The sequence below is a fragment of the Aegilops tauschii genome, chromosome 2 (assembly GCF_002575655.3).
Source record: "Aegilops tauschii subsp. strangulata cultivar AL8/78 chromosome 2, Aet v6.0, whole genome shotgun sequence".
NCBI classification, from domain to species: domain Eukaryota; kingdom Viridiplantae; phylum Streptophyta; class Magnoliopsida; order Poales; family Poaceae; genus Aegilops; species Aegilops tauschii.
Genome location: NC_053036.3, coordinates 592,008,045 through 592,035,319, shown reverse-complemented (window position 1 = coordinate 592,035,319; position 27,275 = coordinate 592,008,045). Strand labels below are relative to the sequence as shown.

The following is a 27,275-nucleotide window of genomic DNA, read 5'->3' as shown; positions in this document are numbered from 1 at the left end:
CCCTCTGCTTCGGGTGCCCCTTCTGCGGTCCGTGGCGATGGCATCCTGCCGCCGCCTCCCCCTCCTCGCCAGCACCCTGCTTCCTCGGGCCCTTCACCGACCCTGACTTGCTTTGCTTGCCACTGCCCGAACCACTTCCAATCTAGATGCACTAACCCACCCTTCTGCCTCATCTGTCGCTCTGATGGCCATCTTACTGTCGACTGCCGTAACCGTACCAAGAACCCCTCTTTCATTCAGTTTGGCGTGGGTATTCCTGGATGTTCTTTCTTCGCTCTGGATGCTGATGTTCCTGTGGTGATGGCTGCGTCGTCCCTCTCTAACGCGGCCATCATCACGGTGTGCGGTCAGCTGATCTCTCCGCAGACCCTCCTGGATGGTTTGAAAATATGGGACGATGGTGGCTGGGATTGGCAGGTGCGCCAGCTTTCAGAGTATGAATTCGCAGTGGTTTTCCCCTCCAAGGACTGTCTACGGATGATCTCCTCGTGCACCAGTTTTACCCTCCCCCTCAACCAGCTTGTGGTATCTGTCAAAGCGGCTACTTGTGGTGCCAAGGCGGTGGGCCCGCTTAGCAAGATCTGGGTGCTAGTTGACGACGTGCCAGTTGGGCTTCGATCTGTGGAGTTCATGATGGCATTTGGTAAGCTCATTGGCAAGCCCGTGGAAGTGGATTCGGAATCCCTGGGCAAGGTTGGCCCGGTTCGTCTCAATGTTTGGTGCATCGACCCCGTCTGCGTTCATGGTTCCGTGGATGTCTTCCCTTCTCCTGAGGGTGTGCGACTTCGGGTTCGGGTGGAGGGTGCTGAACCCCGTGCTCCACCTCCACCTCCGCCTCCTCCTTGCAAGCCTTCGGACCAAGATGACACGCAGGGGGATGGTTCGGCTGGGGGGCATAACCCAAGTGGAGGTACTGATCCGCGTTTTACACAATCTGAATGGGATAAGTTGGATCCGGATGAACGCGAGCTGCTCAAGGATAATGCCCCTGCTCCTAATCCTCAGAAGAAGGACTTGGCTTCTCGTGACGCTGGTGTTGGTAAGGGAACCCCCTTCTCTGGTGTTTGCTCCAATGTGACTACTCGCCCGCAGTCTACTTCCTTCTCTGGGATCGAGGATCTTCCCGCTTCCCCCTTGCGCTCCACCGAGCCCTCATCTAAAAAGAAGAAGAAGTCTTCGGTCCGGAAATTCTCGGCTAAGAGTCGGGCCTCCTCCACTTCCAAGCTTTCGGCGGCGGGTCTGGCTCGTCATCTGGACAAGGATCTGGGCTCCGCCTCGGGGTCTGGCCCAGGGCCGGCGTCGCCGATCCGGTGCTCCCCTGTGCTACATTCTCCGGCGTCCACGGCGCGGAAGGGCCGGCGTGTGCGCGATCCTGGCGTTTCGGTGGCGGTGCGGGCGGAACGGCGTGCCGCGGCCAGGGATCTCCCTCCTTCAGGTTCGTCTGCCCAACCATCTCTTCCTGCCTCTCCTGTTCGCCTTGTTTTACCAGCTCTGTCAGATGATCATTTGTTGCATATCATGTCTGATATTGGGGTGGCTGCTATACCGGGGATGGGCTCCCCCTCTCACCTTCTTTCTGTCATTAGGGCCAATGAGGCAACCCAGGCTGCCATTGCTAAGGCCGTTGAGGCCGCGAAAGGTGCTGGTCCTGCTGGTGCTCAGGGCCAAGCCGGGGGGTTGGAGGCGACAAATGGCTGTGGCCAGTCGTCTGCCCCCCCCGGCCCTTGCTAAGGTTGGGCGTCCCAAGCGATCTAAGCCTTGTGGGGCTCCGTGCAGATCGAGTCTCCGTATTAAAAACCTTTCCTTCAAATGAGAGCTTTATTCTGGAATATTCGTGGTTTCGGTGCTAGGGGGCGCCGTGACCAGATTCATGACTTGGTTTGTGGTGAACATATTGACATTTTAGGGCTGGTCGAAACGTTTAAGGAATCATTTTCCCCTTCTGAACTCTCTGCGATAGCTGGGATGGATAGGTTTGATTGGCACTTTCTCCCCACCTCGGGTCATTCCGGGGGAATCTTGATTGGGTCCAAGCGGGACGTTCTTGATTTCATTGCTTTTGATCATGGCATCTTTTGGGCTAGTTGTGTGGTTCATCATCGTCAGCTGAACACTTTGTGGGAATTTATGGTGGTATATGGCCCTGCGGATCACACGCTTGCTCCTCTCTTTTTGGACGAACTATCGATTAAGATTGAAGCATGTAATATTCCTCTTCTAATTGGGGGTGATTTCAATTTGTTACGTTCTCCGGCCGACAAGAATAATCCTAATTTCTCCTGGCCTCTTGCCAATGCTTTTAATGGTTTCATTAGTAACTGCGCGCTGCGTGAGCTCCCTAGGGTTGGGGTTGCGTTTCACCTGGTCTAACCATCAATCCTCGCCTGTCCGGTCGGTGCTGGACAGGGTTTTTGTTTCTGTTCAGTGGGACTCGCTGTTTCCCCGCGCGCTGCTTAAGGCTAGGCCTGCGGTGGGCTCTGATCATGTTCCCTTGATCCTGGATGCTGGTATCCTTTCTCTTGTTTCTCCCTCCCGTTTCCAGTTTGATGCTTCTTGGCTTGTTGTTGAGGGCTTTTGTGACATGATGGTTTCTAAGATTACTAATCTTCTTTCTTATCCTCATCGCTCCTTTGGTCCCATGGATGATTGGCACAAGGTGTCTTATGAGTTGCGTAAATTCTTAAGGGGGTGGTCTTGGAATAGGGCGGCCGAGTTGCGTAGAGACAAGGAATCCCTCGAATCTCAAATCCGGGATTTGGACCAATCTGCTGACACATCTGGGCTCTCCGCCTCTCAGTGGGCTACTCGCTACTCCCTGGAAGACGCTTTGGTGTTGCTACACCAACAGTCAGAAATTTACTGGCGCCAACGAGGTGCCCTTAACTGGACCTTGAAAGGGGATGCTATGACAGCTTACTTCTTTGCGATCGCGAATGGCAGACGCCGCAGATGTTTCATTGACACTATGTTGATTGACGGCGTTAGAATTTCTGACCAATCCCTCATTATGAATCACATTGTTAGCTTATATTCCAATCTACTCGGCTCTAAGCCGGACCCTGGGCTTGGCCTTTGCCCTGACTTCTGGGATGAGGGGTCTAAGATCTCTCCGGGCGAAAATTTGGGCCTGATGGTCCCCTTATCTGATGAAGAGATTTGGCAGGCGATTAGCTCGGCTAACCCGAATGCTGCTTCCAGCCCTGATGGTTTTTCGATCCCCTTCTTCAAAAAATTCTGGCCGCAGTTGCGGCCTCTCATTTGTACGATCATCCAAGGGTTCTGGTTGGGTACAGTGGACATCTCTCGCCTTAATTACGTTGTCATTACCCTTATTCCTAAAGTCAAGGACGCGGATTTGATCTCGCAATTTAGGCCGATTGCCCTTATTAATAACTTCGCCAAGTTTCCGGCTAAAGAGTTAGCCACTCGTCTCTCCCCCATTGCCCACCGTACCATTAGCCCTTTTCAGCCGGCTTTCATTAAGGGTCGTTTCATTCAGGACGGGGTTCTCTGTTTGCATGAAATCGTTCATGACCTTAAGATTCGCAAGTCGAAAGCGGTGATTCTAAAATTAGACTTTGAGAAGGCCTATGACTCGGTGAGTTGGCATTTTCTCCGTAGAGTTTTATTGGCCAAAGGGTTCGAGGAGCCCCTCGTCCATAGGATTCTGCAGTTGGTCTCGGGAGGCCACACTGCCATCAATGTTAATGGTCAGGTTAGCAAATTCTTTGCCAACGGTAGGGGCCTGAGGCAAGGCGATCCTGCCTCTCCCATTTTATTCAATTTTGTTGCAGATGCTTTATCTCGCCTACTCTCTAGGGCAGCCACTAGTGGGCACATTACTCCGGTGTGTTCTAATCTCATTCCCCATGGTCTCACCCATCTCCAATATGCGGACGACACTATTATTCTGGTCGAGTTGAATGAGGCCTACCTTGCCCACCTCAAATTTATTTTACTATGCTCCGAGGCTATGTCGGGGCTTAAGATTAACTTTGCCAAGAGCGAAGTAGTTGTGACTGGTGTGGACGAATCAGAAGTCGCGCGAGTGACCCACCTTCTTAACTGTAAGCTGGGCTCCTATCCGTTCAAGTACTTGGGTTTGCCTATTTCCCCGGATGTGCTCCATGCCAAAGATTTTGCCCCGGTAGTCACAAAGGTGGGAAACAGGGTCCTTCCCTGGCGGGGTAGATATAATACGAATGCTGGTAAAGTGGCTCTAATTAATGCTTGCCTCTCCTCCCTCCCCATGTTCCTTATGGGCTTCTTTCTCTTGTCGGCTGGGATTCATGCTGGTTTTGACAAACACCGTGGGGCGTTTTACTGGAATGCTGCGGACAATCGTCGCAAATATCGCTTCGTCAAATGGAAATTGATGTGCAGGCCCAAAAACCTTGGGGGGTTAGGAATTCTTAATAACATCATGAATCAATGCTTGATGATTAAATGGTGGTGGAAGATTATGAGCGCTGAGGATCAACCCCTTTGGCTGTCGATCCTTAAGGCTAAATATTTCCCGTCCTCGAGCCCGATGTTTGCTCTGCCACGTGGTGGCTCTCAGTTTTGGAAGTCTCTGGTCAAAGTTAGACCTGTTTTTCAATCTTTCGTTAAGTTTGTTGTTGGGGACGGTTCCTCGATTCGGTTTTGGCTTGATTGGTGGTGTGGAGATTCACCTCTCTCGGTGACCTTCCCTACCCTTTTCTCTTATTGCTCTGACCCTAATATTTCTATTGCGAAGCTTGCATCCCAGGGGTGGAACCTGGACTTTCGCCGTTCTCTGACGCCTGTAGAGTTTGAAGATTGGCAACGTCTTACTGCCCTCTTCCCTACGCTCTCGACGGTCAGGGATTCGGTGCTTTGGCCGCTTTCTGCCTCTGGGCGTTTTTCTGTCAAGTCTCTTTATTCTAAGCTCGTTGGTGGCACGCCTGCCAATCGTTTTTCCCAAGTTTGGAAGGCCCGTATTCCCCCTAAGATTAAAATTTTCTTGTGGCAAGCCTTTCGAGGCCGGTTGCCCTCGGCTGATCAGATTCGTAAGAGAAATGGGCCGGGCTCCCAGTTCTGTGCTCTTTGCGGTGATGTGGAAGACTCGGATCATATCTTTTTTCACAGTCACCTGGCTAAGCTTATTTGGAGTTGTGTGCGGGACTGGCTTCATGTGTCTTGGGCCCCTGCCTCCTTTGCCGAGTTGCGCAGCTTGGCTTCCAACCTCTCCGGTGTATCTAGGCGCATCTTTTGGGTGGGCTTGGGGGCTTTATGTTGGTCTCTATGGACTACTAGGAACAAATTTACTATCGAGCACGTGTTTCCGGCTAACCGGCTGACTGCTTATTTAAATCGTGTGCCTTCCTGCAGCAATGGAAATCATTGACTAAGGTCAACGACCAAGAGGCGCTCTCTATGCTGATCTACAAAATCCGGACGACGGCGTCTCAGTTATGCAGACAAGAGCAGGATGCTTGATTGCTTCTTTTGGGCCTGATGCTTTAGCTTTAGTTGGTTCTTTCTCTTCCGGCCTGCGTGTGGTGTACTGGCGTGGGAGCCATGTACCTGACTTTATCCTTCGTCGTCTTGCCCAGCGTTGGGGCTTGGGTGTGTTTGATACTTTTCGGTGATGCTGTTGCTATCTGCCTTATGGCTTTATTTATAAAGTCGGGCGTATGTCTTTCCTCTAAAAAATGATGTAACACCATTGGCTAAGCAATAACAGTTTTGCTAAGTCGCAGTCGACTCAGACTTTGTTATGTGTCAGTCAACACTATATTCCCTTGATCTTACATGGAGATTCGTACAAACAATTTTTTTTCATTTTTTTCATTTTTTTTCTTATGTACTACTCCTATATCACTTGACCCAGACTTGGTTAAGTCTTAATCGACTGAGAACTAGATACACCCAAGCAAAAAATACTGAGGTTTTATTGTCCATAAGGAAAAAAAACCGGCGAAGGGAGTTGACATCAAATACTTTATTATTATTAAACTAAAATTTTATAAAAGGACAAGAAAGTGGCTGTAGTTTAGTGGTGAGAATTCCACGTTGTGGCCGTGGAGACCTGGGCTTGAATCCCAGCAGCCACATTGCTATTTTTATTGTCCAGTTTGCATGAGATTTGTTCAAAAGAGAGAGAATCAAAATTTGATGTGTGTGCCACATCCACATAGCAGACAACGCATCAGTATACTTGTCATGTCCGGTTCTTTTTTCGCCTCTTGTCTCAAGGATCTTTTTTCTCTCTCTGATCAGGCCAGTGATTCAGCGAACATGCCAGGCTACAGATCAAACAAAAGGAGATAGTATATCGCGCAAGCACAAAATCTTTTACTAGTACACATATCTGGTTTATACAGTACAGTACCTGTAGTTAGAATGTGCTTCCAAACTCCATTTTCTGATAATATTGTCCATGGATCTGACACAAAAGCGCCAAAAGAATAAAAAAGAAGGGAGAAAGAATCGGGAGTGCGCGCAACAAAAAGTGGGTATGATGCCATTTTTCTCTGTTTGCGCCAGCGAAGCTGGGAAAATAAATAAAGGAACAGATAAAGAAACAAATAAGTACAACTTCGCCGATTGAAAAGGTATATCTGAACATTACTTTTGAATTTCTGTGCGCCGTACATTGCGCTAGACAGAGTTCCTGCTTTAGGAGTTAGGACAGAGTGTCATTTGTCTTGATGCACCTCTCGGTCTATCACATTTCAAGATTAGCATCCACGATATCTAATAATCGATTAGTTTTGACACGTGGTAACGTAGTACGAGCCCCGTCCTTTCGTAATGCCAGATTGCCGCTAATATATGTTTCATCTGCTAACTCATTAACTTGTTCTGTTGCGATGGGGCTGGTCAGATAATCATACCAAAATTTATCCTTTCTTAAGAAAATACAAATTTCAGCAACATGCTAGAAATTTTTGTAAGTTTTTCCGACTGTAAGTTTTCGTCTGCAGACGAGGCATAAGCGTATCATTTGATTTGTTAATTAAGAAGAGACTGGCATAAAACTTTGTATACATTTCTGCTAAATCATTAATAAAGGTTTAGCATAATTGTTTTGATACTTAAATGTACTATGTGTATATTTGTGTGCTAGGGCATCTTCAACGCCGACCGCCGGAAGCAGACACAGTATTATCCGCGGACTGGTCCGGATTAATTCGCGAACAGTGGTGCAAGAGACGTCCATCCAACCGTGTCCCTTAAAACTTCCTTCATCTTTTTTCCAACTCCACGAGTTCCAAATAATAGATATCAAATCATCGATCATTCAAAATATTCAAGTACAACAGTAGTTCTAATTTAAATATTACAATTAAATTAAGTTTAAAATAAAATAGTTCAAATTTGAATTCAAGTCGCACATATGTTCTAGTTTTCCCTTTTAACCGCCCATAGATGCTCAATCAAATCTTCTTTGAGCTGCTCATGAGTTGCTCAATATCGATTTTGTTGATGCATTTAAACAAACTCATCAAACGTGGCTGGATTCTGATGTGGGAGTTGGATAGGATCACCCATGTCTCAAATTTCAGACCTCCGGCAATATTTTCACCCTCATCCTCTACTATCATGTTGTGCATGATCACGTCACATGTCATCGTCTCCCACAAGGTCTCCGGATCTCATTGTTTTGCAAGTCATGAACAACTGCAAAATAGGCCTGAAGCACTCCAAATGCCCTCTCCACATCTTTTCTAGCTCCATTTTGACAAACCGAGATTTTTTTCTCACCAGTTGACTCAGAGATAGTTTTGACTAAACCCAGGCATGGACAACCCGGCCTGAAAAACCCGGGTCGGGCCGGGCCAGGCTTGACACTTCGGTCGGGCTTGGGCCTGTTTTGCTGCCCGGAAGATAGTTCGGGCCTGGCTCGGGCTTCTCTTTTTTGCATTTCGGGTCGGGCTTTCGGGCTTTGGGCCGGGCTTTCGGACTTTGGGCTTGATTTTGGGCCAGGCTTGGGCTTGAATAAGAGTATTTTGGGCTTAGGGCTTGAGAAATGAAGGTCAGGCTTTTGCAAGCCCGGCCCGACGTTTGCCTGGGTTTAGTTTTGACGAAGGTAGCCTACGGGGGGATATATACCATCAACCATATAGTATCGCATGTTGTACTGATGCCCATTGACATTATAGTTGCAAGGAGGAGTTTTTCCTTCAGTCAACACAACAACAATGGAGACCGTTGCAGCAAATATCATTGTGAGACCTGGGCAATGCCAAAGAAAGCCCGTCCTTTCGTAATGCCAGCTTGCCACTAACATAATCTGCTAACTCTTTAACTTGTTCAGTTGCGATGTGGCTGGTCAGATAATCATAGCAAAATTTGTCTTTTCTTAAGAAAATACAAATTTCAGCAACATGTTAGGAATTTCTGTAAGTTTTTCTGTTTGTAAGTTTTTGTCTGCAGATGAGGCATAAGCGTATCATTTGATTTGTTAATTAAGAAGAGATTGGGCATAAAATTTGTATACATTACTGCTAGATCATTGATAAAGGTTCAATATAATTTTTTGGATACTTAAATGTACTATATATTTGTGTGCTAAGGGCATCTTCAACGCCGACCGCCGGAAGTACACACAGTATTGTCCACGAACCGGTCCGAATCAGTCTGCGAACAGTAATGCGGGAGCCGTCCACCCAATCATGTCCCTTAAAACTATCGTCCTTTTTTTAACTCCACGAGTTTAAAATAATAGCATATCAAACATCGATCATTCAAAATATTCAAATACAACAGTAGTTCTAGTTTAAATATTACAATTCAACTAAGTTTCAAATAAAATAGTTCAAACTTGAATGCAAGTCACACATATGTTCTAGTCGTCCCTTGTAGCCGCGCACAGATGCTCAATCAAATATTCCTTGAGCTGCTCAATATCTATTTTGTTGATGCATTTAAACAAACTCATCAAACATGGCTGGATTCTGATGTGGGAGTTGGATAGGATCACCCATTTCTCAAATTTCAGACCTTCGGCAATATTTCCATCCGCATCCTCTACTATCATGTTGTGCATGATCACACCACATGTCATCAGCTCCCACAAGGTCTTCAAGTTTTATTGTTTAGCAGGTCATGATCAACTGCAAAATAGGCATGGAGCACTCCAAATGCCTTGTCCACGTCGTTTCTAGCTCCTTTTTTGACAAACCGATATTTTTTTCTGATGAGCTGACTCAGAGATAGTTTTGACGAAGGTAGCCCACGTAGGATAGATACCATCGACCAGATAGTATCTCATGTTGTACTGATGCCCATTGACATTATAGTTGCAAGGAGTATTTCCTTCAGTCAACTAGCAAACAATGGAGACCGTTGCAGCAGATATCATTTTGAGACCCGGGCGTGCCAAGGAAAGCCTGCTAAATCCAGAGATCTTGTGATGCAACTGCTTCAAGAATAGTACTAGTGGGATTCTTAACATAGCCCTGATATTGCCCTTGTACAGGTTTTGGGCAGTTCTTCCATCTCCAGTGAATGCAATCAAGAGATCTGAGCAAACTTGGCCACCCTCTTGCGTCAGACAAATGGCGTGGTGACCGGGTGCAATGTTGGAGGTCGCGGAGAGGTTTGGGAACGGCTTGGCGGGCTGCCGAGATGGTAGAGCGGCGGCATCGACGAGGGAGGAAAAGGATGCAGAGAAAGAGGAAAAGGTGGAGACGCGGGGTCCAGGCGAGGTTTTGGGGGTGGGGCGGGGGTGTTACGAGGCGACGGTCCGGACTCCCACAAAGACCCCCCCCCCCCCCTCCCCAGTTGCTTCCGATCTGCGGGAAAACAGACAAGCAGACTAGTTTGCTGACTCATGCGGGACGACGTTGGATAGCAAATTCAGTCTAGACAACGTCTGTCCGGACGTTTACGTTCGATTTGTGGGTCTGCTTTGGAGATGCTCTAAAGTCCTCTAAGATAGATTTTATAAACATATTCCAATGTAAATTACCGGTCGAAGTTACATTTCAAAGACAATGTTGATATTCAAGATGACCACTATTATATGGCACCTTGGTCTATGTGACTCAACCTCAAAATTTTGGCCATAAGCCCTAATCCATCATACTACTTGTTGATGTCGCCTATTGGTTGTGTGCATGATCTTTGGTTGTGAAGGCCGGAGGAGATATTCTCTTCCATTACGTAACAAATTGTGGTCGCATCCACCTCTAAGCAAAGGGTTATGCTCCAGCTTGTCCAATGCGCCATCGCGTCGCTCCACTCTACTACAGGCACATAGCCTTCACCCTTCCTTCAAATCGCTGGAAAAGAAACAATTCATCTCCATCATGTTAATTTTCCACTCGACGGTCATGAACTACTCGACTCATTTCAGCAAATGGTTTTACCAGTGGTTGGCATCCATTGCTCAGTTCTCAGTTGTTCAACCATTTTGTTCTGAACAACCATTGTTGGGCATGGTTGGACAATGCATGATTTGCGAGAAGGTACAATTTTTCAGGATGATGAAAGTCATTAACTAGCTTCTTGTTTGACAGCTATTTCATAATGATTTAAGCGTGCGCACATATCCATATTCTCCTCGGGTATTCACTTCGGTGCCTGGGCTCACCTGAACCCGGTGAGTAGTAAAAGCACTAAAAAAATTCTTTCCAAAAAAATCCGAATTTCTTTTGCAAGAAAGATGTGCACGTGCATGCGAAATTTGATAAAGTTTGGACATTCTAGAAGCGCTTGGCAAAAACATCATGCGTGAACAATGTTATTTTCAAATGTTTCTTGTGTACCCAACTTTTTTTCCACGAGCTCCTCAAATGTCCAAAGTCCACGAAATTTTACACGGACATCACACATTTGAGTATCTTGCATCACTTTTTTTTTGGAATTTTTTGATTTATTTTCTCCTGCCCTTTGTTACTTTTTAATGAGCCGTCACACGATAGAGAGGTCCTGTTCTCCGACATCAGCATTAGTTTCTGTGGGAACGGAGCAACAGCTAATGTGGCAAGGAGATTTACATAATTTGATTTGATTTGATGCATGTATGTAGGCTTATAATCAAGCCCATAATAAGCTAAGGTTCCATACGGCAGCAAAACTGGAGCTTATCGTGCTACCCCTAGATGCTTTACGTGTCAAGTAGGCACGGCAACTAGGCAGTTGAGATCATCGTCATTTGTTTACATAATTAAACAATCAGCTTACGACACGTATTGGGTGGCCCGTGTGAGTAAGTGCAAATGATGACTCCATGCAATACACGCATGCCCATGCTTGTCGTGGTGTGGCATGTGGCTGACTCTGCAACACAACCATATAGTACAGCTACATTTGAATACGACTTTCACCGCAAAAATAGTGATAAAGATTTGCATACGACTTTGAAAAGTTGATGTTTGATGATACTGTATCACCTTCACTTTCAGATGAGCTGGGTAGCATGCACGTTGCAACGTTCGAGCAGCTAAGAGCTTGGGCAGTGTAGTCCGAAAAACATGGGTTTGTTGAGTGACGCGCCAATCATCAGAAGACAGAAAGCAGTACTTGTACTTGATTGTCACGGACTCACGGTTAGTACAAGCAAGGCAGTTGATACTGTAGCGCTCTCATTTTCAGATGACCTGTGTACGTACATACATAGACGTACCGATCGAGCTAGAAACTTGGGCAATCTAATCCTGAGTGGCGGAGCGTGACAAGCAACCAAGGGGGCCAATTTCAAACTAAAAATGAAATATGCACGAAAAATTATGTGATTCACAACATAAACTACCAATTCCACCAACGCTAGAGCACTAGGAACTGGCTGTTCTTGTTAAAAAAAAAACAGTATGACTAGTATGATTTGATTATTTAGACCAATGGAGCTACCGTTAGTGGCTCCCGCAGTAGCAGTAATGATGATGTGTGCTGCTGCCGTCAGTGGCTGCCGCTGCGGCTTGGCGCGCGCAACTCCTGCCTCGCTATGCACAGCTCCTATCTCCGTCTATCGTGCTGCTAAGAGCATCTCCAGCCGTTGGCCCCCCAGACGACGCCTAAAATCGCCGCCTGGGATGAGCCGGCGCAAAAAATCGGCCTAGAGGCGAGTTGGTCCCCAGCCGCCGGCCTCAGGGCCACCACCGGCGCGTTCAAAAAAGAAAAATATATAGCAAATTTCGGCAAAGTTTGACGAAGTTCGGCTAAACTTGACTAAATTTCGGCAAACTTGGGCATATATTAGACATGTTTGCGGATTTTCATTACATAGCAAATATATAACTAATCTAAAAAAGAAACTAGCTGAACGCCAAGTAGTCGCCGTCGTCGCCGCCATCCTCACCGCCGTCGTCATCGTCGGCCTTCTCCTCCTTGACGCGGGCGCCCCTGCTGGACCCTTCCCCGGCGTCGCCATGGCGGACTGGTGGTGGCGGCGGCGCGTCGTCGATTACGACGACTCCTCCTTCGTCGCGGCCCCGGCGGTGCTGCGCGAAGCGCTGCAGGGCGGCGCACTGGCGCTCCCTCGCCATCTTCAGGGAGTCCTGGCGTGCCCATTCCAGGGCCGCGTCGTCGTCGAGCTCCACGTCTTCACCGGCGCGAGCCCCGACTCCGTCTTTGGCTTGACGAAGCGCGGAGGAGGAGCCGACGAGGAGGCGCGCCAACCGCCCTCGTTGATGACGATGCCGGCGCTGCGAGTGCGCCGGCCGAGCGGCGTCTCCGCCGCGGGCTCGGCCTTGACGCCGAGCAGCGCCGGAGAGCCGGAGGAGTGGGAGGAAGAGCGCGAGGAGGAAGAAGAGGAGGAGCCGAACCTCCTTGGCACCCATTGCCCGTCGCGTCGGCGGTGCGCCGGGGCGGCCGCCCTCGCCGGGGGATACGCCAACGGCGGGTTGTTGCCGCCCTCGAGGTGCGTCAGCACGCCCTCGAGTGTGCGGCCGGGGACGCCCCACCACCGGTGGCGCCCCTCGCTGTTCTTCAGGCCGCCGACCACCGGCGCACCGTTGGTGGACAACAGCCGCTGCTGCTGACGGCGTTCGAAGTACGCCGCCCAAGCCGCATGGTTGTCGATGGCGTACTGGGGGAGGGCCAGTTGGGCGTCGGTGAGGGAGGCGCGCACGACCTTCACCTCGTCGGCGAAGTAGGAGGGGCGCGCCACGGCGCCGGGCAACGGGGGAATGGGCACTCCCCCGTTGCTGAGCCTCCACCCCGTCGGCCCGACGCGCATGTCCGGCGGCGCCGGGATGTTCGCCTCACGACTCCTGTTCGCGGAGCGTGCGGCGGCCGAAGCCGTTGGCCGCCGCCTCGTCTCCGGGGAAACGCTCGGCCATCGGGAGAGGGGAAGGGAGAGGGAGGGCTCGGCGGCGGCTCACGGGAGAGGGAGAGGGAGGGCTCGGCGGCGGCGCTCGGGAGAGGGAGGGCTCGGCGGCGGCGCTCGGGAGAGGTAGAACTCGGCGGCTAGGGCGGGGCTGGTGTGGCCAGAGGCGAGCGAGGCCACCGGCTTATATAGCCGCGCCGCGCCCGTGTATACGCGTGCGAGGGAGGGGAGGCGTCGGCGCGCCGTCCCGTGACGCGCCGCCCGTGAGGAATCAATGGCAAGGCTGACCGACAGCAGCCTTGCCATTGATTCCCCGCGGGAAACCGAGGCGTTGGGGGAAGACGAGGCGCGGTGTCGCTGACGCGGCTGGCCCGCGGCACTTTCGCGCCAAAACCGCTTGCCCCGGCGCCCCCAGCGCGCCGGGTTCAGCCTGGGTCCACCGGCGCTGATTTCGGCCCAGGGCGGCGAAAATCGGGCTCCTGGGGGCGCGACTGGGCCGTTTTTTCGGCGCCGGCGCGAAAAAAATCGCCTGGGGAGGCCTTTCTGGAGGCGCGACTGGAGTTGCTCTAAGCGTTGCTTCCTATATCCTTCTCTTTTCCTCTTGTATTTTGGTGGTTATGTTCTGGCAAGCTAGGCATAATGATTAGTATACCTAGTAATTTTACAGTTGTACTTTTGGAAGGGGGGGGGGGGTGTGGTTTCGTGACCCCCTTTGGCCTCCAAGAGGCTCCGTCACTGAATCCTGAGGAAGAAGATGGGCATGGTGACGTGCACGGGCGGCGCCAGTCATGAGAAGGAGCAAGGAGCAGTACAGCAGTGCTTGTCCTTGACAGTCACGGCTAGTACAACAACTAGGCACCGGGAAGGACCGATGCCCGATGCGTGCATACGAATGTACATGCAGTATACTACCGGTATACTGTACTACACTATACGTACGCGATCTAGGATTAAGACGGGCTTCTCCTTCTCCCTCTCAGACGTATTGTTTGCGCACATGCACTGCGAGTAGAAGTTGGGTTGGAACAGTCGATGAGTCCAAGGGACGCCACCATCATCGCCCCCGCCGAGGAGATTCACGCATGTGCGATGGCCCCACGCCATGACACGTACGCTTTGCTGAGGTCAAGAGTTTTGAAAAAGCAAGTCGACTGTAATGCACCAAAAGAGCAGCTACCAGATAGCAAGTGTTTTGAATTAAGGATTTGTCATACTTAATGCAGTTATTGGTGTACCGCACTAGTGTATTTTTTGAATGTTTTTTCTTTCTTAAAAACACAACACAAAGACTCAGATGCACAATCTATCAATATGAGCCACTCCGAGAGATTGTGCCGGCCGAAGGAGACAATGCGCTTCCCATGAAAAAAAGTTGTTAAATCCTGAAATAAATCTATAAAAATGCACGCGTCCACGCGAAGTTTAGGACAACAAGGAACATAATCACCTGGTTTGCGTATCTTCAAGGTTTTGATAATGTAGTGAATTCAGTATTTGCATGTATTGCTCACCTTACACAATATCGGTACAAGCTTTTGAATGGCACTGCAAGTAATAATGCAAGGTTTTTTAAAGCGGGAACACGACTTCTGATTTCATTAACGAAACCAACGTCTCTATCTTACAAAGCTAAAGCTGATGATTAATTTTCGGAGATGGCAGGTGGTTTTCTAATAATAGAAATCGGGAAGAGAGCTCTCTTATATAAAAAAATGATCAAGTCACTGATAAAAAAAACGATCAAGTCTCGCAAAAAAGGCTATTGGTGAACGGCCAAGACAAGTTGCGAGATATCAACATGATGAACGCAGGAATGAATCACAAACGACGAGTCAATCAATCTTTATTAATTTACTGTTATGGCTCGGCAAGGAGTTGCACAGAAGAGTAAACTACTTTCAGAGAAAAGAGTCCCAAAAAATTGTCGCCTTCTTCGATCAATTAGTAGAAGAGTGATGAAGTCTGAAATATATTCGCACTGCCATTTTTTTTCAAAAATACGCCAATGGCGTATCATATTTTTATAGAAGGCAGAAATATTTATAAGAAGTTGCGAGTGATGCGAACATCACACAAAAGAAGAAAAAACCGCCTACACACCTATGAAGCAAAGCCTACTCTCTCAGAAAACTACCTAAACATCCAGCACCTAATCCGGCCTCCTTCCATTCTTTGATCTCGTCCATGATGTGTTTGTGTCGCTCATCGACCGATTTTTGTTGATTTATCCGGTTGAATACCCTCGCGTTTCTTTGCTTCCATAGCGACCAGGCCACATCAACGCACTGCCATTACTCGCAGTGCTAATGATCCGGGGTCGTTTTGTTCAAAAAGCAAATAGACATGGGTCCCACGGGTTCCACGATAGCACTTGGGGTCTTGGGCGGTGCATGGCGGAAGGACCATGCAGCCATTGCCTGCGACATCTTCCGCCGCGCGGCGCGCACGCACGCTTCCCTTCGGCGCCGAATCCGCGGCGGCAGCTGCTCGCTCCGTTGCCAGGGCCGCCCGCAAGGCGGTGGCGCAGACGCCACGCAACCTCACTTGCACACGCGCGGCGCCCTCGCCCGTTCACTGGTGTGGGGCGCCGATTGTGTCATTGCTTGTTGTGTACGCGGGATCGACCAGTCGGTCTTCTCGGCCGCGCCAGGCACGCGAGATGTTCTCGAGTGGTCACCACACGAGCTTGTCCACCGCCATCCCCTGCAGCAGCGGTCGCGCCGCGACGTCGCGGCTGGTGACGACCGGCACGCGGCAGCAGACCGAGCGGCCGCGGCGGTCCTCGGAGGACACGCGGCGGAGGACGTCCAGGAAGCGGTCCTCGTCGCAGCAGGGGAGCGCGACGGGGCCGGGGGTGGACGGGAAGCCGTACTCCTCCTCCGACTGCCGGAGCAGCTCCCGGAACACGGGGTGGTTGAGGTGCGCCGCGCGCACCAAGAACCGCCGCGACTCGCCACCCACGCACACCGCCACGTGCCCCGACGGCACCGGAGCCGTCGGCGCCGCCGCGGCCCGGGACCGCCAACGCCTCAGCGTCTGCTGGAGGCGGACGATGCCCTGGATCTTGCCGCATTTGGCCATCGCTCCCTTTCCGCTGCCTGAGGGGTGTTCTGCTTTTGGTGGGTTGATGATGGCGCGGACGGACGGAGTTGGCGTGAGAATGCTCTGCTTTTCCAGGGGAGCGCGGCGTGGAGTTTATATAGGCCGATGCTTGGTTTCGTCCAGATGGCCGATGTTCCTCGGGTTTAATTTCTTTTCTTAATTTTTTAACACGGTACAAACGCAAGCGCTTAGAGCAACTCCAACGGGCCGATCCAAACGGAAGGCGATTTCGTCCACTTTTTATCCGTTTGCGTCAGCCAGACGGACACGGATGCCCGCTTCGGCATTTGGGTCGGCGCGTGCGCCCAACGCTGGCCTGAACCCATTTTGACGGCGAAAAAAATGAACGCATGCATATTAAAAAAAGAGAACATTAATTAAACATTAAAGCTTGCCACGAAGGCCGGCGAGAGTCCACGCGTCCACATTTGCATTTAAAAAAAACTAAAAAACAGCCTAAACTACGAGGCGGCGCGCTGCCCTAGGCGTCATCGTCGTCGTCCTCGTGGTCCGTGAGGTCGATGAGCATCGGCGCCGGCCCGGCCCAGGCGAACGCCGTGTTCCAAAGCGCCGTCATGTCGGACTGTGCCGGTGCAGGCAGTGTCGGGGCGGGGGGTGTGCGGCCGCCTGTGCAGCCACGGCCTGGCGCGCCTCCTCCTCGGCCTCGCGCTGCTCCTCCTCGAGGTCGCGCTCAAGCATCTCCTCGTACTCGCCGCGACGGCGCTCCTCTGCCAGCCGGCGCTGGCGCCACATCTCGAGGTACGCCTGCTCCTGCGCCGGCGTCGCCCCCATCCAAACCGGCGGCGCGGACACCCACTCGCGCACCACTCCCGTCCAGGAGAAGCGCGCGATGGGCTTGGGCTCGGGCTCGGGCTCCGGCTTGATGGGGACGGCGGGGCCACCGGCGGCACCACGCCGTCGCCCGCCGCAGAGAGGGCAAGGGCCTGCGCCATTGCCGCCTCGTACCGAGCCTCCTCTTCCGCCTCCGCTCTGCGCCGCTCGTCCTCCTCGCTCTCCCGGTAGACGGTCGCAAGGGCCGCCTGGTAGGCGTCCTCCGCCGCCTGGTCCTTCTCGCGGACGACGAGCGCCAGTGGCGGCGACCTCCGGTCGACCTTGCGCACGCCCCATCGCCTCGCCTCCTCGTGCTCGAAGGCGAACCACCTCGCCCAGTTGGGCGAGTCGGTTGCGTAGGCCTGGTCGTGGCGCTGCTCCGGCGTCAGCAGCGCCCGCCGGCGCCGCACCTCCTCCGCGTGAGCACGAGCCGTCCGCGGCGCCGCCGACACTGGGATCCTATCTGGATCCAGATGCCAGTCGTGCGGCAGCGTCACGTCGGGATACGGCAGAGGCTGGCGGTGCTGCCAGTGCCACTCCGCCTGGTGCACTGGCACGTTCACGCGCTGCCTCTGCCGGCGAGGCGCCGGCGTCGGCGGAGGTGGGAGGAACTCTGAGGGGAAAGGGGTGGCGGGGGACTTGCCCTTGGCCTTGCTGCCGCTGGCGCCGGAGAAGAGGCCCATCTCGCTGTGGTTGTGGTGGCTAGGGTTTGCCGGCGACGAGGGAGCAAATGACGGCAGATGTGGACGGCGAGTTTGGATGAGGACGGCCCCGTCGCACGGTCGGCTTAAAAAAGGACGAGCGTCGTCGCTGACGTGTGGGCCCGTCGTCATAAATTAAGCTGACCGCGTGGGCAGCGGGTAGTTGGACGGCCGCCATGTGGGGACGCGGCGGATAGCGAGAAGGCGCGCGAAGCGTCCGTTTGGCGTCCGCGCAGACGCATTTGGGGCGCAAATTTGGGCCGCAAATGCGTCGGCGCGGACGCGCCACGGACGTGATTTGGGTTTGGGTCGGCGCGTTGGGCCGCCACTTTTGTCCGCGCCGACCCAAACGGACAGGCGGACGAAATGGGTCGGCCCTTTGGAGTTGCTCTTATATACACGCGCATACACTATCTTTATGAACGCACACACGCACACCCTATCTCTATGAGCACCTCCGAAAGACTAAGCCGGCATATCATCTTGAAATTTATGAAGTTACCGTAGGCACCTTGTCATCGATGGGAACGCCTTCTCCCACTGAATACGCATCGCTGGAAATCCTGAAATAAATTCAGAAATAAATACGAGTATCAGGACTTGAACCCTGGTGGGCTGGGATACCACAATTCCTCTAACAATCCAACCATAAGTTGTTTCGTAATTTTTTTTCTTTATGAAATGTCTTTCTATGTTTGGTTTACGCATGTGCAAAAGATTAGCACCTAAACCAGGAACATGTGCTAAGAAATGCTGTGCCTGGCAATATTTCCTCCTCGTGGAAATCTTGTCCTTCTCGCTTCAATCGTTCGATGTGCCTATTTATTTTCAGAACATAGTACAGACATATACGCTCGTATATAAACACATATACTCATCCCTATGAATATACACATGTAGCCTCGATGAGAACCTTCAAGAGACTGAGTCGGCATATCATCTTGAGATTGTCGAAGTCACCATATGCGCCTCGTAGTCGAGGAACGTCTTCTCCCACTGAACGCGCATGGCCGGAAATCCTAAAATAAATACAGGAAAACGCGAGCACCGGGACTTGAGCCCTGGTGGGTTCGGGATATCACTGTCCTCCTAAGAGCATCTCCAGCCGTTACGCCCCTAGAAGGCATTTTTTCAGCCTCGTGGAGTTGGCTCGGTGAAATATTTGGCACGGGGACGAGAATTTTCAAAGGCGTCTCCCCAATAGGTTGTCTTTTTTCCTTTTTTCGCTTTTATTGTGCATGTCATTACAACAAACACGTTGTGGGCGCTGCCGGCCACACGAGCTCGAGCTCGCCGGCGACGACCCCAGGCCACCCCTCCTGCCCCAGCCTTTCTGAATCGCCATGGATGCCAAGCTCGACCTCCACTATACACCACTATCCTCTGCAGGTCGTGGCCGCGCGCAGAAGCCAGCCGGTGGATGCGAGCTTCGCCCTGGCGCCGGAGGTCCAGCTGCAGCCCGCGTCACTGGGCTCTCGCCTCCCCGCCACCCACGTCCAGTGTGCTTGACCCGTCGATGTCCACGTTGAGCACGCGAGGATGACTCGGCCTAGTGGCTCGGCGCGCACTGAGGGCGCGCACGGCACCCACTCCCACTTCTACACGGCGCCCCCGTCTTCCCCTCTTGCAGCTCATAGAGCACGGCGCCATCGCTCCGAACAGGACGAGATGCATCGATAGATCGAACCAACTCGCACAGCCGGTTGTTCTGTCTGTGATCCGTCGCGGCCACCGAAAGCCACGTTGCTGCGGCGAACTCGCGGATCGTGGCCCAGTCCGTGTGAGGAGGAGGCGCACGGCGAGGAGGCTCGGGCGCGCGGCAGCGAGGGCGGCGCCTCATGCCGCAACGTCGCCCCGTGGTGCTGGTCCCGCTGCTCGAGGTAGACGGCAGCCACGCGCGCTGGATGTGAGGTGGCCAGCGGCGCGTCGAGGAGGTGGAGGGCGGCTTGCCGGTGGGGAAGGGGCTTGGTGGAGGGCGGCTCGCCGGTGGAGGGCGTCCAGGATCGTCGGAGCGGGGAGCAGGGGCGGCGGGCATGCGGGAATCTCCGTGCAGGAGAGAGGAGAGAGCTTGGTCTTTTTTGCATGCATCGATGCACGTGGTGGGCCTAGCCAGGAAAAGGAAGGAGAGAGAGATTAGAGAGGCTGGCAGTGGGCCTTTTGCAGCTAAAACATTGCGCCGGCGCCTCCAGCTGCCCCCCGGCTCCCTGGGTTTGCCTTGCGTGCGCCGGTTGTAATTTTAGCCAAATCCGGCGCAAAACGAGCCCTTGGGATGCGGCTGGGACATTTTTTGATCGCCGGTGCTAAAAAAAGGCTCTGGGGGCACGGATGGAGATGCTCCAACCATCCAACCACACGTTGGTTCGTGTATGTCTAATTTTGTTTGTCCATGTGTATAACATTCAGGGTGAGTCGTTGTGCAATGTGTTGTTGGGGCGGGGTGGGCACGTGGCTGCTGGAGGAAGAAGCTAAGGAGGAGCAAGATAAATGTGACTAATGCCGACGAAATTTTCAGGCACCTGACGTACATGCAGTCCTTAAAACCCTAGATATATGTTCTGCTTAATTATACTCCATTTTGCACAAAGCCGCACTTTGTACACAAAAACGGTATTAAGCCGCACTTTGTACTCCTTTATGGGACGGAAATGAAACTGATTTGGGATGGGCGGTTAATTAGAAGATAAAATCTGCTTATAATCCTTGTAAATTTCTATAAAAACATACTAAAAGATCAAAAAATGGGGTACAAATAAATTGCTACAAATTTCATGATTTTTTTGCCAAAAATTTATTTGTAATTTTTTCACATGATGCAAATAATCATATTTATTTTAAAGTATAGCATTTTGATACAATACACATATGCCCCGTCCCCCCGCGTCGTCCGCTCTCGGGCGACTCGGGGGCCAAACCCTAGGCGCCGCCGGTCCCCCGCCCCCTTCTCCTCCTCCCCCGCCGCCGCCGGCAGCCGTCGTCGGGCTTGCCCGCGCGGCGGTAGGCGGCGGCCGGGGCTTCCCCGCGCGCCCGCCTCGACCTCTGGAGGGCCATCCACCCCGCATCGGGCGCCGCCGCCCGCTTCCCCTGCTCCCTGGTGGCCGCCGAGGCCGGCCCTCTGCGGCGGCTGCCGCCGGCGTTGTCGCCCCGCGCCTGGTCGCCGGGGACGGCTCCGCCAGTCAGATCCGGCCGCCTCGGCCCTGGGATCGGGGCCATCTCCGATCTGGCGGCTAGTGGGCCGGGGTTCGCCGGATCCACCGGATCTGGCCAGCGTGGCCTTGCCTCGTCTTGCCCGGCTTGGGTGTTCGCGGTGTGGTGCTCCCTGATGGCGGCGGTGCGGGTCGTTCTCCATGTTTTGACGGGATGTGTGCGGTGGGTGGATGCCGGGGCGGCGGCCTCAGGCGGTGTGGACGGCGTTGCCTCTTTGGCGGGCGACGACCGTGGGTGTTGGTGGTCTGCGACTTCGGCCATGCGGGCGGCGAGGTCTCGGTGGACGTCTACTACAGTGGGTCGGGGTGCCCCGTCACCCGGCGTGCCTGCTTCGATGAAGTCGAACGCCTTCTTCAGCTGCGTGCGCTCCTCTGGCCAGCTTTGGCCGAGTGGATGGCATGGGGGCGGGACCAGGGGAAACCCTTGGCCGTCGGCGGAGGCCACGACAATGGCGGCGCCTTTGCTGGGCGTCGGTTCCCTTCTTGGAGGCCTTGTCGAGGTCTGCTCCCATCTTTCATTGTGCTCTTCTTTTGGGTGAAAGCTCTAGTTCCCCTTGTGGGCGACGGCGTCGTACCCTCGTCGTGCTCCTTCTTGAAGGCGTTGCCTCGGGTTCCCGGAATCACGGTGGGCGCTTTGCGGTGCGTGTGAGGTGTTTGGCGGCGGCAATGTGTGCAACGTTTCATCTATTCTACCGCCGGTCTTCATCTTGTGGTAGCGCTCCTTCGGCTTGGAGATGGACTGGCATAGGTGGTGGTCGTCATTTGGCGTCATGGTGGCGTCGATGGCGGAGGAACCTGCCAAGATTGGTACCTCAATCTGCTCTGAAGATGGACAAGTGGAAGATGGTGGCGACGACACATGTGAGTGCGTCGGACTGGATTGTGCCCCGGTCCCGGTATGTGGCACGGTCGGGGCTTCCAGCTTTAGATGTTAGGCTTAGGTGAGAGGCCTGGGTATGTGGCCCAGCTTGCACCCCTTCATCATATGGATAGGAGTAGCGGCATATGTTGCCAAGATGGCGGATTCAGGCATATTATTGTACTACTTTGTAAGGTCCTCAAGAATAATAAATAAAATGGCAGCATGCATCTCCCAGATGCAGAGGCCGGGGTCATCCTCCTTTTCTCAAAAAAAAAAGTATAGCATTTACAAGTTGTAATTTATTCTCCATGTATACGGATTTTGCATTATTTTCCAAAGCTTTGAAGTAGTAACAATTTTGTTAGGTTCAAAAAGCCGTAGTCAAGCTCTCAAAATCCGCTATATAGATGAAGAGACGAGCCACAACCCCGGTAAAGCGCTAGTCCTTTTCATATGCAGATTATAAGAAACTGCCGAGAGGAATACCCCAAAAAACAAGTTGGAATCCAGTTCTTTTCGGTTGTTGCAGTCTGAAATTGTTGTATGAGTTGAGTAGAGAGGAGAAGAGCGGACGGTTCACTCGGGCTATAGGTGGTAGGGTTTGCTGTTGCAAAATGAGACTAATCTCGTGCACAGATGGTGGAAACTACACTACATGTGTGTTCTTTTTAGGTACCGATTCTGCAAACCCAGAAGCTAATCTCTTTTTTTTTAATACTTCCAATCTATTCATCTTCAATAATGTCAATACAACGAACATCCGAAATAATAAAAATTACATTCAGGTCTGTAGACAACTTAGCGATGACTACAAGCACTGAAGCGAGCTGAAGGCGCGTCGCCGTCATCGCACCTCCTTCGCCGGAGCCGGGCAAAACTTCTTGTAGTAGACAGTCGAAAAGTCGGCGTGCCAAGGTCCAATAGGACCAGAGCAGCATAACAACAACCGCCGCCGATGAAGAGTAGAGTAGATCAGAAGGATCCAACCTGAAGAAACATAAATGTAGACGAAGTACGATCAGATCCGAGTAAATCCAGCAATGATAGTTCCGTCGGAGACACACCTCCACACGCCCACTGACGATGCTAGGCACACCACCGAAACGGGGGCTAGGCGGGGAGAAAATTATTCCATCTTCAGGGAGCCGCCGCCGTCGTCTTCCTGAGCAAGACACAAACCCTAACAAAAGTTGAAAAAACATCTAAAAACGGAGGCCTCCCGCCGGCAAGGGCCGGGAACCACCGCGCCGCCATGGTCGTAAGGCCACCGAAGACGATGGGGACGGACGACGGCGCTGACGGGAGGCAAAGGGACCGTAAGCTTTTCTTAAGAATGTTCAGTTTTATCAAAAGACAAACACGTTCACGGGAAATGAGCTGCCCAAAAGTCCTTGTGAGCTTGCTCAATTGGGTCCGTATATCCAAAGTGGAAAGCAAGGCACCGCCGTGCCGTCACAGCTGGGGGTCGCCGCCAGGGCAAAGCCATTTCCATGTCAAGCTGACTGTTTCACATGCAATGAGAGCTGTGAGCTAAAGCTAAACTGGACCACGACACTCGGGGACAGTGCTGAGAGAAAAATGGAAGTGTGAAGCGTTTCCGTAGTATCCATGCTTTGTTGTCAGCCTCAAAGTGGTCTTGTGCAGTTTGCTATCCGGTGAGGCCGGTGACGAGGCGCTGTGTGCTCGTGGTGCATGTGGCACGGCGCTGTCTGCAGCAGAGCCTGGCGGGCAGCGGGCTATTCGGCCTACATGTGCCCGGATTTTGGCCTCGCCTGATACGAATACGATCGCTCGTCTGATCATCCATCCGCACTGTTTGCGCTGCGCGATAGATACGTGTACATCGTTGCCGGAGTTGTAGCTTTCCGTGGCCACGTACGTACGCATCCACTGATGCTAGCTTACAGTGACAAACGGTGGCTCCGGCCAAACGTGCATGAAACGCCATGATATGGGTTAACTGTCCATGAAACCCCACCGGTGGCCGCGGCCAAGCGTGCCGCCGGTAGCACCGCGGGAGGCTCTCGCTAGTCGCGCCGTTGACGGTAAAACTGTCGCTGGCGCCCGCACACTCCACGTTCCGCGAGACACCTCAGGATTCGATACGAGTATGACGCGGCGCGGCCGCCTGCCCAAGCGCAGCGGAACGCCGTGCCCCGGTGCCCGGCACATGGTCGACGAATCGAGCGGCCGTGCGTGGTTAGGCCGTCGCCGTTGCGGGAGACGCCGTCGTGCCCCAGCCCCGCCCATGTGCCGCCGCTAGCGGTGGTGGGCCGTGGCCGTGGCCGCGACGGGAAGCGGCTCAGGCTCAGGCGGCGGAGGGCGATGCGGCAGATCCCTCCGGCCACGGGCGTTGGTCGTGTCAGGGTCGGACCTGTCCTAGGCAGTATGATTAGAGATGCAATTTGTGCGTGTCAAGTCACATGATTAGCGAAGAAAACGATCGGCGGGGCAAGCCAACGGTCGCTTTCGCATCGTGCACCGGATCGTACCCACCTCCATGTCATCGATACTACCACCACAAGGCCACAACAGAGGAAAAGTTCACTTGCATCACTGAGCCCGCAGCCACTGTATTTGGTACGATATGCGAATAGCAGCAAGAGATCATTGATTCAACAGCTTGGTGCCTGCGCGACGCGTCGATCGGGACAACATCTCAAGTTCCCGGCCACGGACGTACGTACGTGCGTTTGAACTTTGAAGTGTTAACCTACTCGATCGTGTTGGTAGACGCCGGACACCATTCCAAACGCGACCGAACGATTTGGCTGTGCCTCGCGGAGTCACTTCAGTACAGCAGTGGTACTGCGAGAGGAGCTCCGTGCCACATTCCATTCTTGATCCGGCCCAGGACGATCATTTCCACCGGTTGGTTGGTGCGCCTATAAACTATGTTTGGATCGAGCCAGAAGAAGAAGAAGAAGGAGAAGAAGACTCCCCTTGATTTCGGTGCAGCTGGACGCACACCGATCGGAAGGAAGCGACTGACCAGCTCAGCTCAGCCCGCGGTTCAGGAGCCCTTCGAGATCTTTTCCGGTCTCCCCTGCCCGGAGTTCCGGCGGGCTAGCCACGTGCACGCATGCATGCGGCGGCGAAACGCACGGCCGTCAAAGCTGGAACGTGCAATCATAATTCCAGGAGGACTGATGCTCTGCATGTGCATGTGCCGAGCCATGACGTTGTCTCCGCCAGTTTCGTCAGTTTTTCCGATTCTTCTTTGGAGGTGCTTGCTGTAAACGTATGGGTACGCCTCTTTGCTTGGTTCTACAGATATAGATAGATGGTGCTCAAGTCGTCAACTACTACCCGGCGTACGAACCTGAAAAATTGCACGTACCTTTGCCTTTCCAGGCTGGATTTATATCTAGTTTATGCCTGCATGGTGATTGAAAGGGACTGACTGAAGCAAACTGAACGAGTCGATATTTCCTTCTTCTTCTTTCTATTTTTTTCTCCTTGTTTAGCAATCCCATGATAGGCTGCTGCCGTGCATGCACGGTCGTTAAGGCCCGGAGTGATGATCACATGATGGCTCTTTTTCTTTTGCACTTCCTAACTATAACTGCCTAGCGTCCTTAACATCACTTAACTTTTTTCTCTAAACACAGTACGGTCGAAGTCGCTCACGTATACGTACATACACTCATCCCTATAGGCGTACGTATGCACATCCTATCCATATGAAAACCTCCGAGAGACTGAGCTGACACATCTTCTTAAGATTGACAAAGTCACTCCAGACGCATCGTAGTCGACGGGAATGACTCCTCCCTCCGAACGAACATGGTCGGAAAGCCTAAATGCAGCAAAATTCGAGCACCAATGCCAGGTCTAAAACTTGAACCCTGGTTAGTTAGGAATACCACTGTCCACCTAACCATCCAATCACAGGTTGGTTCACTAAACCCATTTAACTAGAATAAGTGCTATGTAGTATCGTCAACCAAGTGATGACAACGAGAGGTGGACAACTAGCGATCAAAGGGCCATGACTTGTAATGGAGCAAAAGATATTACTACGGAGCAGTGAGAAGAGAACAACCTCTGGCTACTAACGTAGGTGTGTATTTTCACCACCTTGACTTTCCAATATTGATAGGTCGGAAAAGGTTTTGACCAGCTAGTTAGATTGTCCCATTACATGTGGTTTACGCTAGAAAGTTCCTCAATCATGTGCATGTTACCGAGCGAGAGACTTGTATGCTTGTGCAAGCTTTTCCAGTGAATGCCACAAACAAAGGGACCATAGTACCTAACAATATGAATCAGTTACTTACCCGAGACTAGATTGGTTGGTGTTTTAGGGGGCATGTCTTCATGTTTCAAATGATCAAATCCTTTTGCTCCGTAGTAGGAGTACAAACTTCATGATATCTTTGGATTTATCTCCGATATCCATAAATGCGGGTGTGTTCAGAATGCTCGCTCTTGGGTGATTAGCGTGGTTGGTAGGTGTGCAGCCGTTTTCTTAAAATGATTTTCACCTGTAAATTCCCTTCTTCTTTTCCCTGGTGGCATAGAAAAACACTCCTGTACAGTTTGGTAAAAGCCCAGTAGGATGAACTGGAGTGACATCAAATGCCTTATTGATTACTACTAGGACTTAGGGATGAAATCTAAATAGACAAAAAGGTGGCTGTAGTTTAGTGGTGAGAATTCCACGTTGTGGCCGTGGAGACCTGGGCTCGAATCCCAGCAGCCACACTACAATAAGGTTCTTTTTTTCATTCTTTAGAGTAAATAGAAAAGAACCGATTTTTTTGCGATTCAAAAAAGGAAAATAACTACTTCTGTGCAACAACTTCTGGTGTTTTGTCTGATTTATATATGTCACCTGACCTACTGCAAGAGATGTCCAAAACAGGAGGAATCAAAATTTGACGTGTGTGCCACCTTGCAGACAGTACCTGACTTGTCACGTCCAGTTCGTCATTTTTTGCTTTTAGACTAAAGGATCTTTTTCTCTAACCAGGCCAATGATTCAGCGAACATTTTTGACACTGCACTAACTAATCTTATTCTAGTGCGTACTCGTGCATACACGGGAACTCAAAGTTCCTGCTTTAGGAGTCAGGACAGAGTGTCACTTGTCTAGATACACTTCTCGCTGTATCGCATTTCGAGCTTAGCCTCCGGACACAATATCTAAACGATTAGTTTTGACACGTAGCAACGTAGCAAATCGCCAGATTATTTCATAGGCGACCCTTCCCCCTCCCCCTCGCGTCACCTCCCCCCGGGCGGCGCCAGGGGCCCCGAAACCCTAGCGCCGCCAGCACCCTCTTGCCGCCTCCTCCTGCCGCCGCTGCCGCCGGCGTGGGCCGCGGTGGCGG

General features: G+C 52.1%; 1 protein-coding gene and 2 non-coding genes across 3 annotated transcripts; 2 read left to right on the top strand and 1 right to left on the bottom strand.

Moving 5' to 3' along the window:
* Window positions 1–6,005: 6,005 nt before the first annotated feature.
* Window positions 6,006–6,077, top strand: TRNAH-GUG (transfer RNA histidin (anticodon GUG)). The gene has a single exon. It is a non-coding gene; the product is annotated as a tRNA-His (tRNA).
* An 8,624-nt stretch (window positions 6,078–14,701) lies between these two features.
* LOC109757694 (auxin-responsive protein SAUR23-like) lies at window positions 14,702–16,728 on the bottom strand. The gene has a single exon (XM_020316527.4). It carries the CDS (start codon window positions 16,319–16,321, stop codon window positions 15,914–15,916), a length of 408 nt encoding a protein of 135 aa, XP_020172116.1. The 5' UTR covers window positions 16,322–16,728; the 3' UTR covers window positions 14,702–15,913.
* Window positions 16,729–26,574: 9,846 nt separating this feature from the next.
* On the top strand, window positions 26,575–26,646 carry TRNAH-GUG (transfer RNA histidin (anticodon GUG)). The gene has a single exon. It is a non-coding gene; the product is annotated as a tRNA-His (tRNA).
* The last annotated feature ends 629 nt before the right edge of the window (window positions 26,647–27,275 follow it).

Coding starts and splice junctions, on each gene's coding strand:
- LOC109757694 (XM_020316527.4), bottom strand. CDS start 16,321: ATGGCCAAATGCGGCAAGATCCAGGGCATCGTCCGCCTCCAGCAGACG.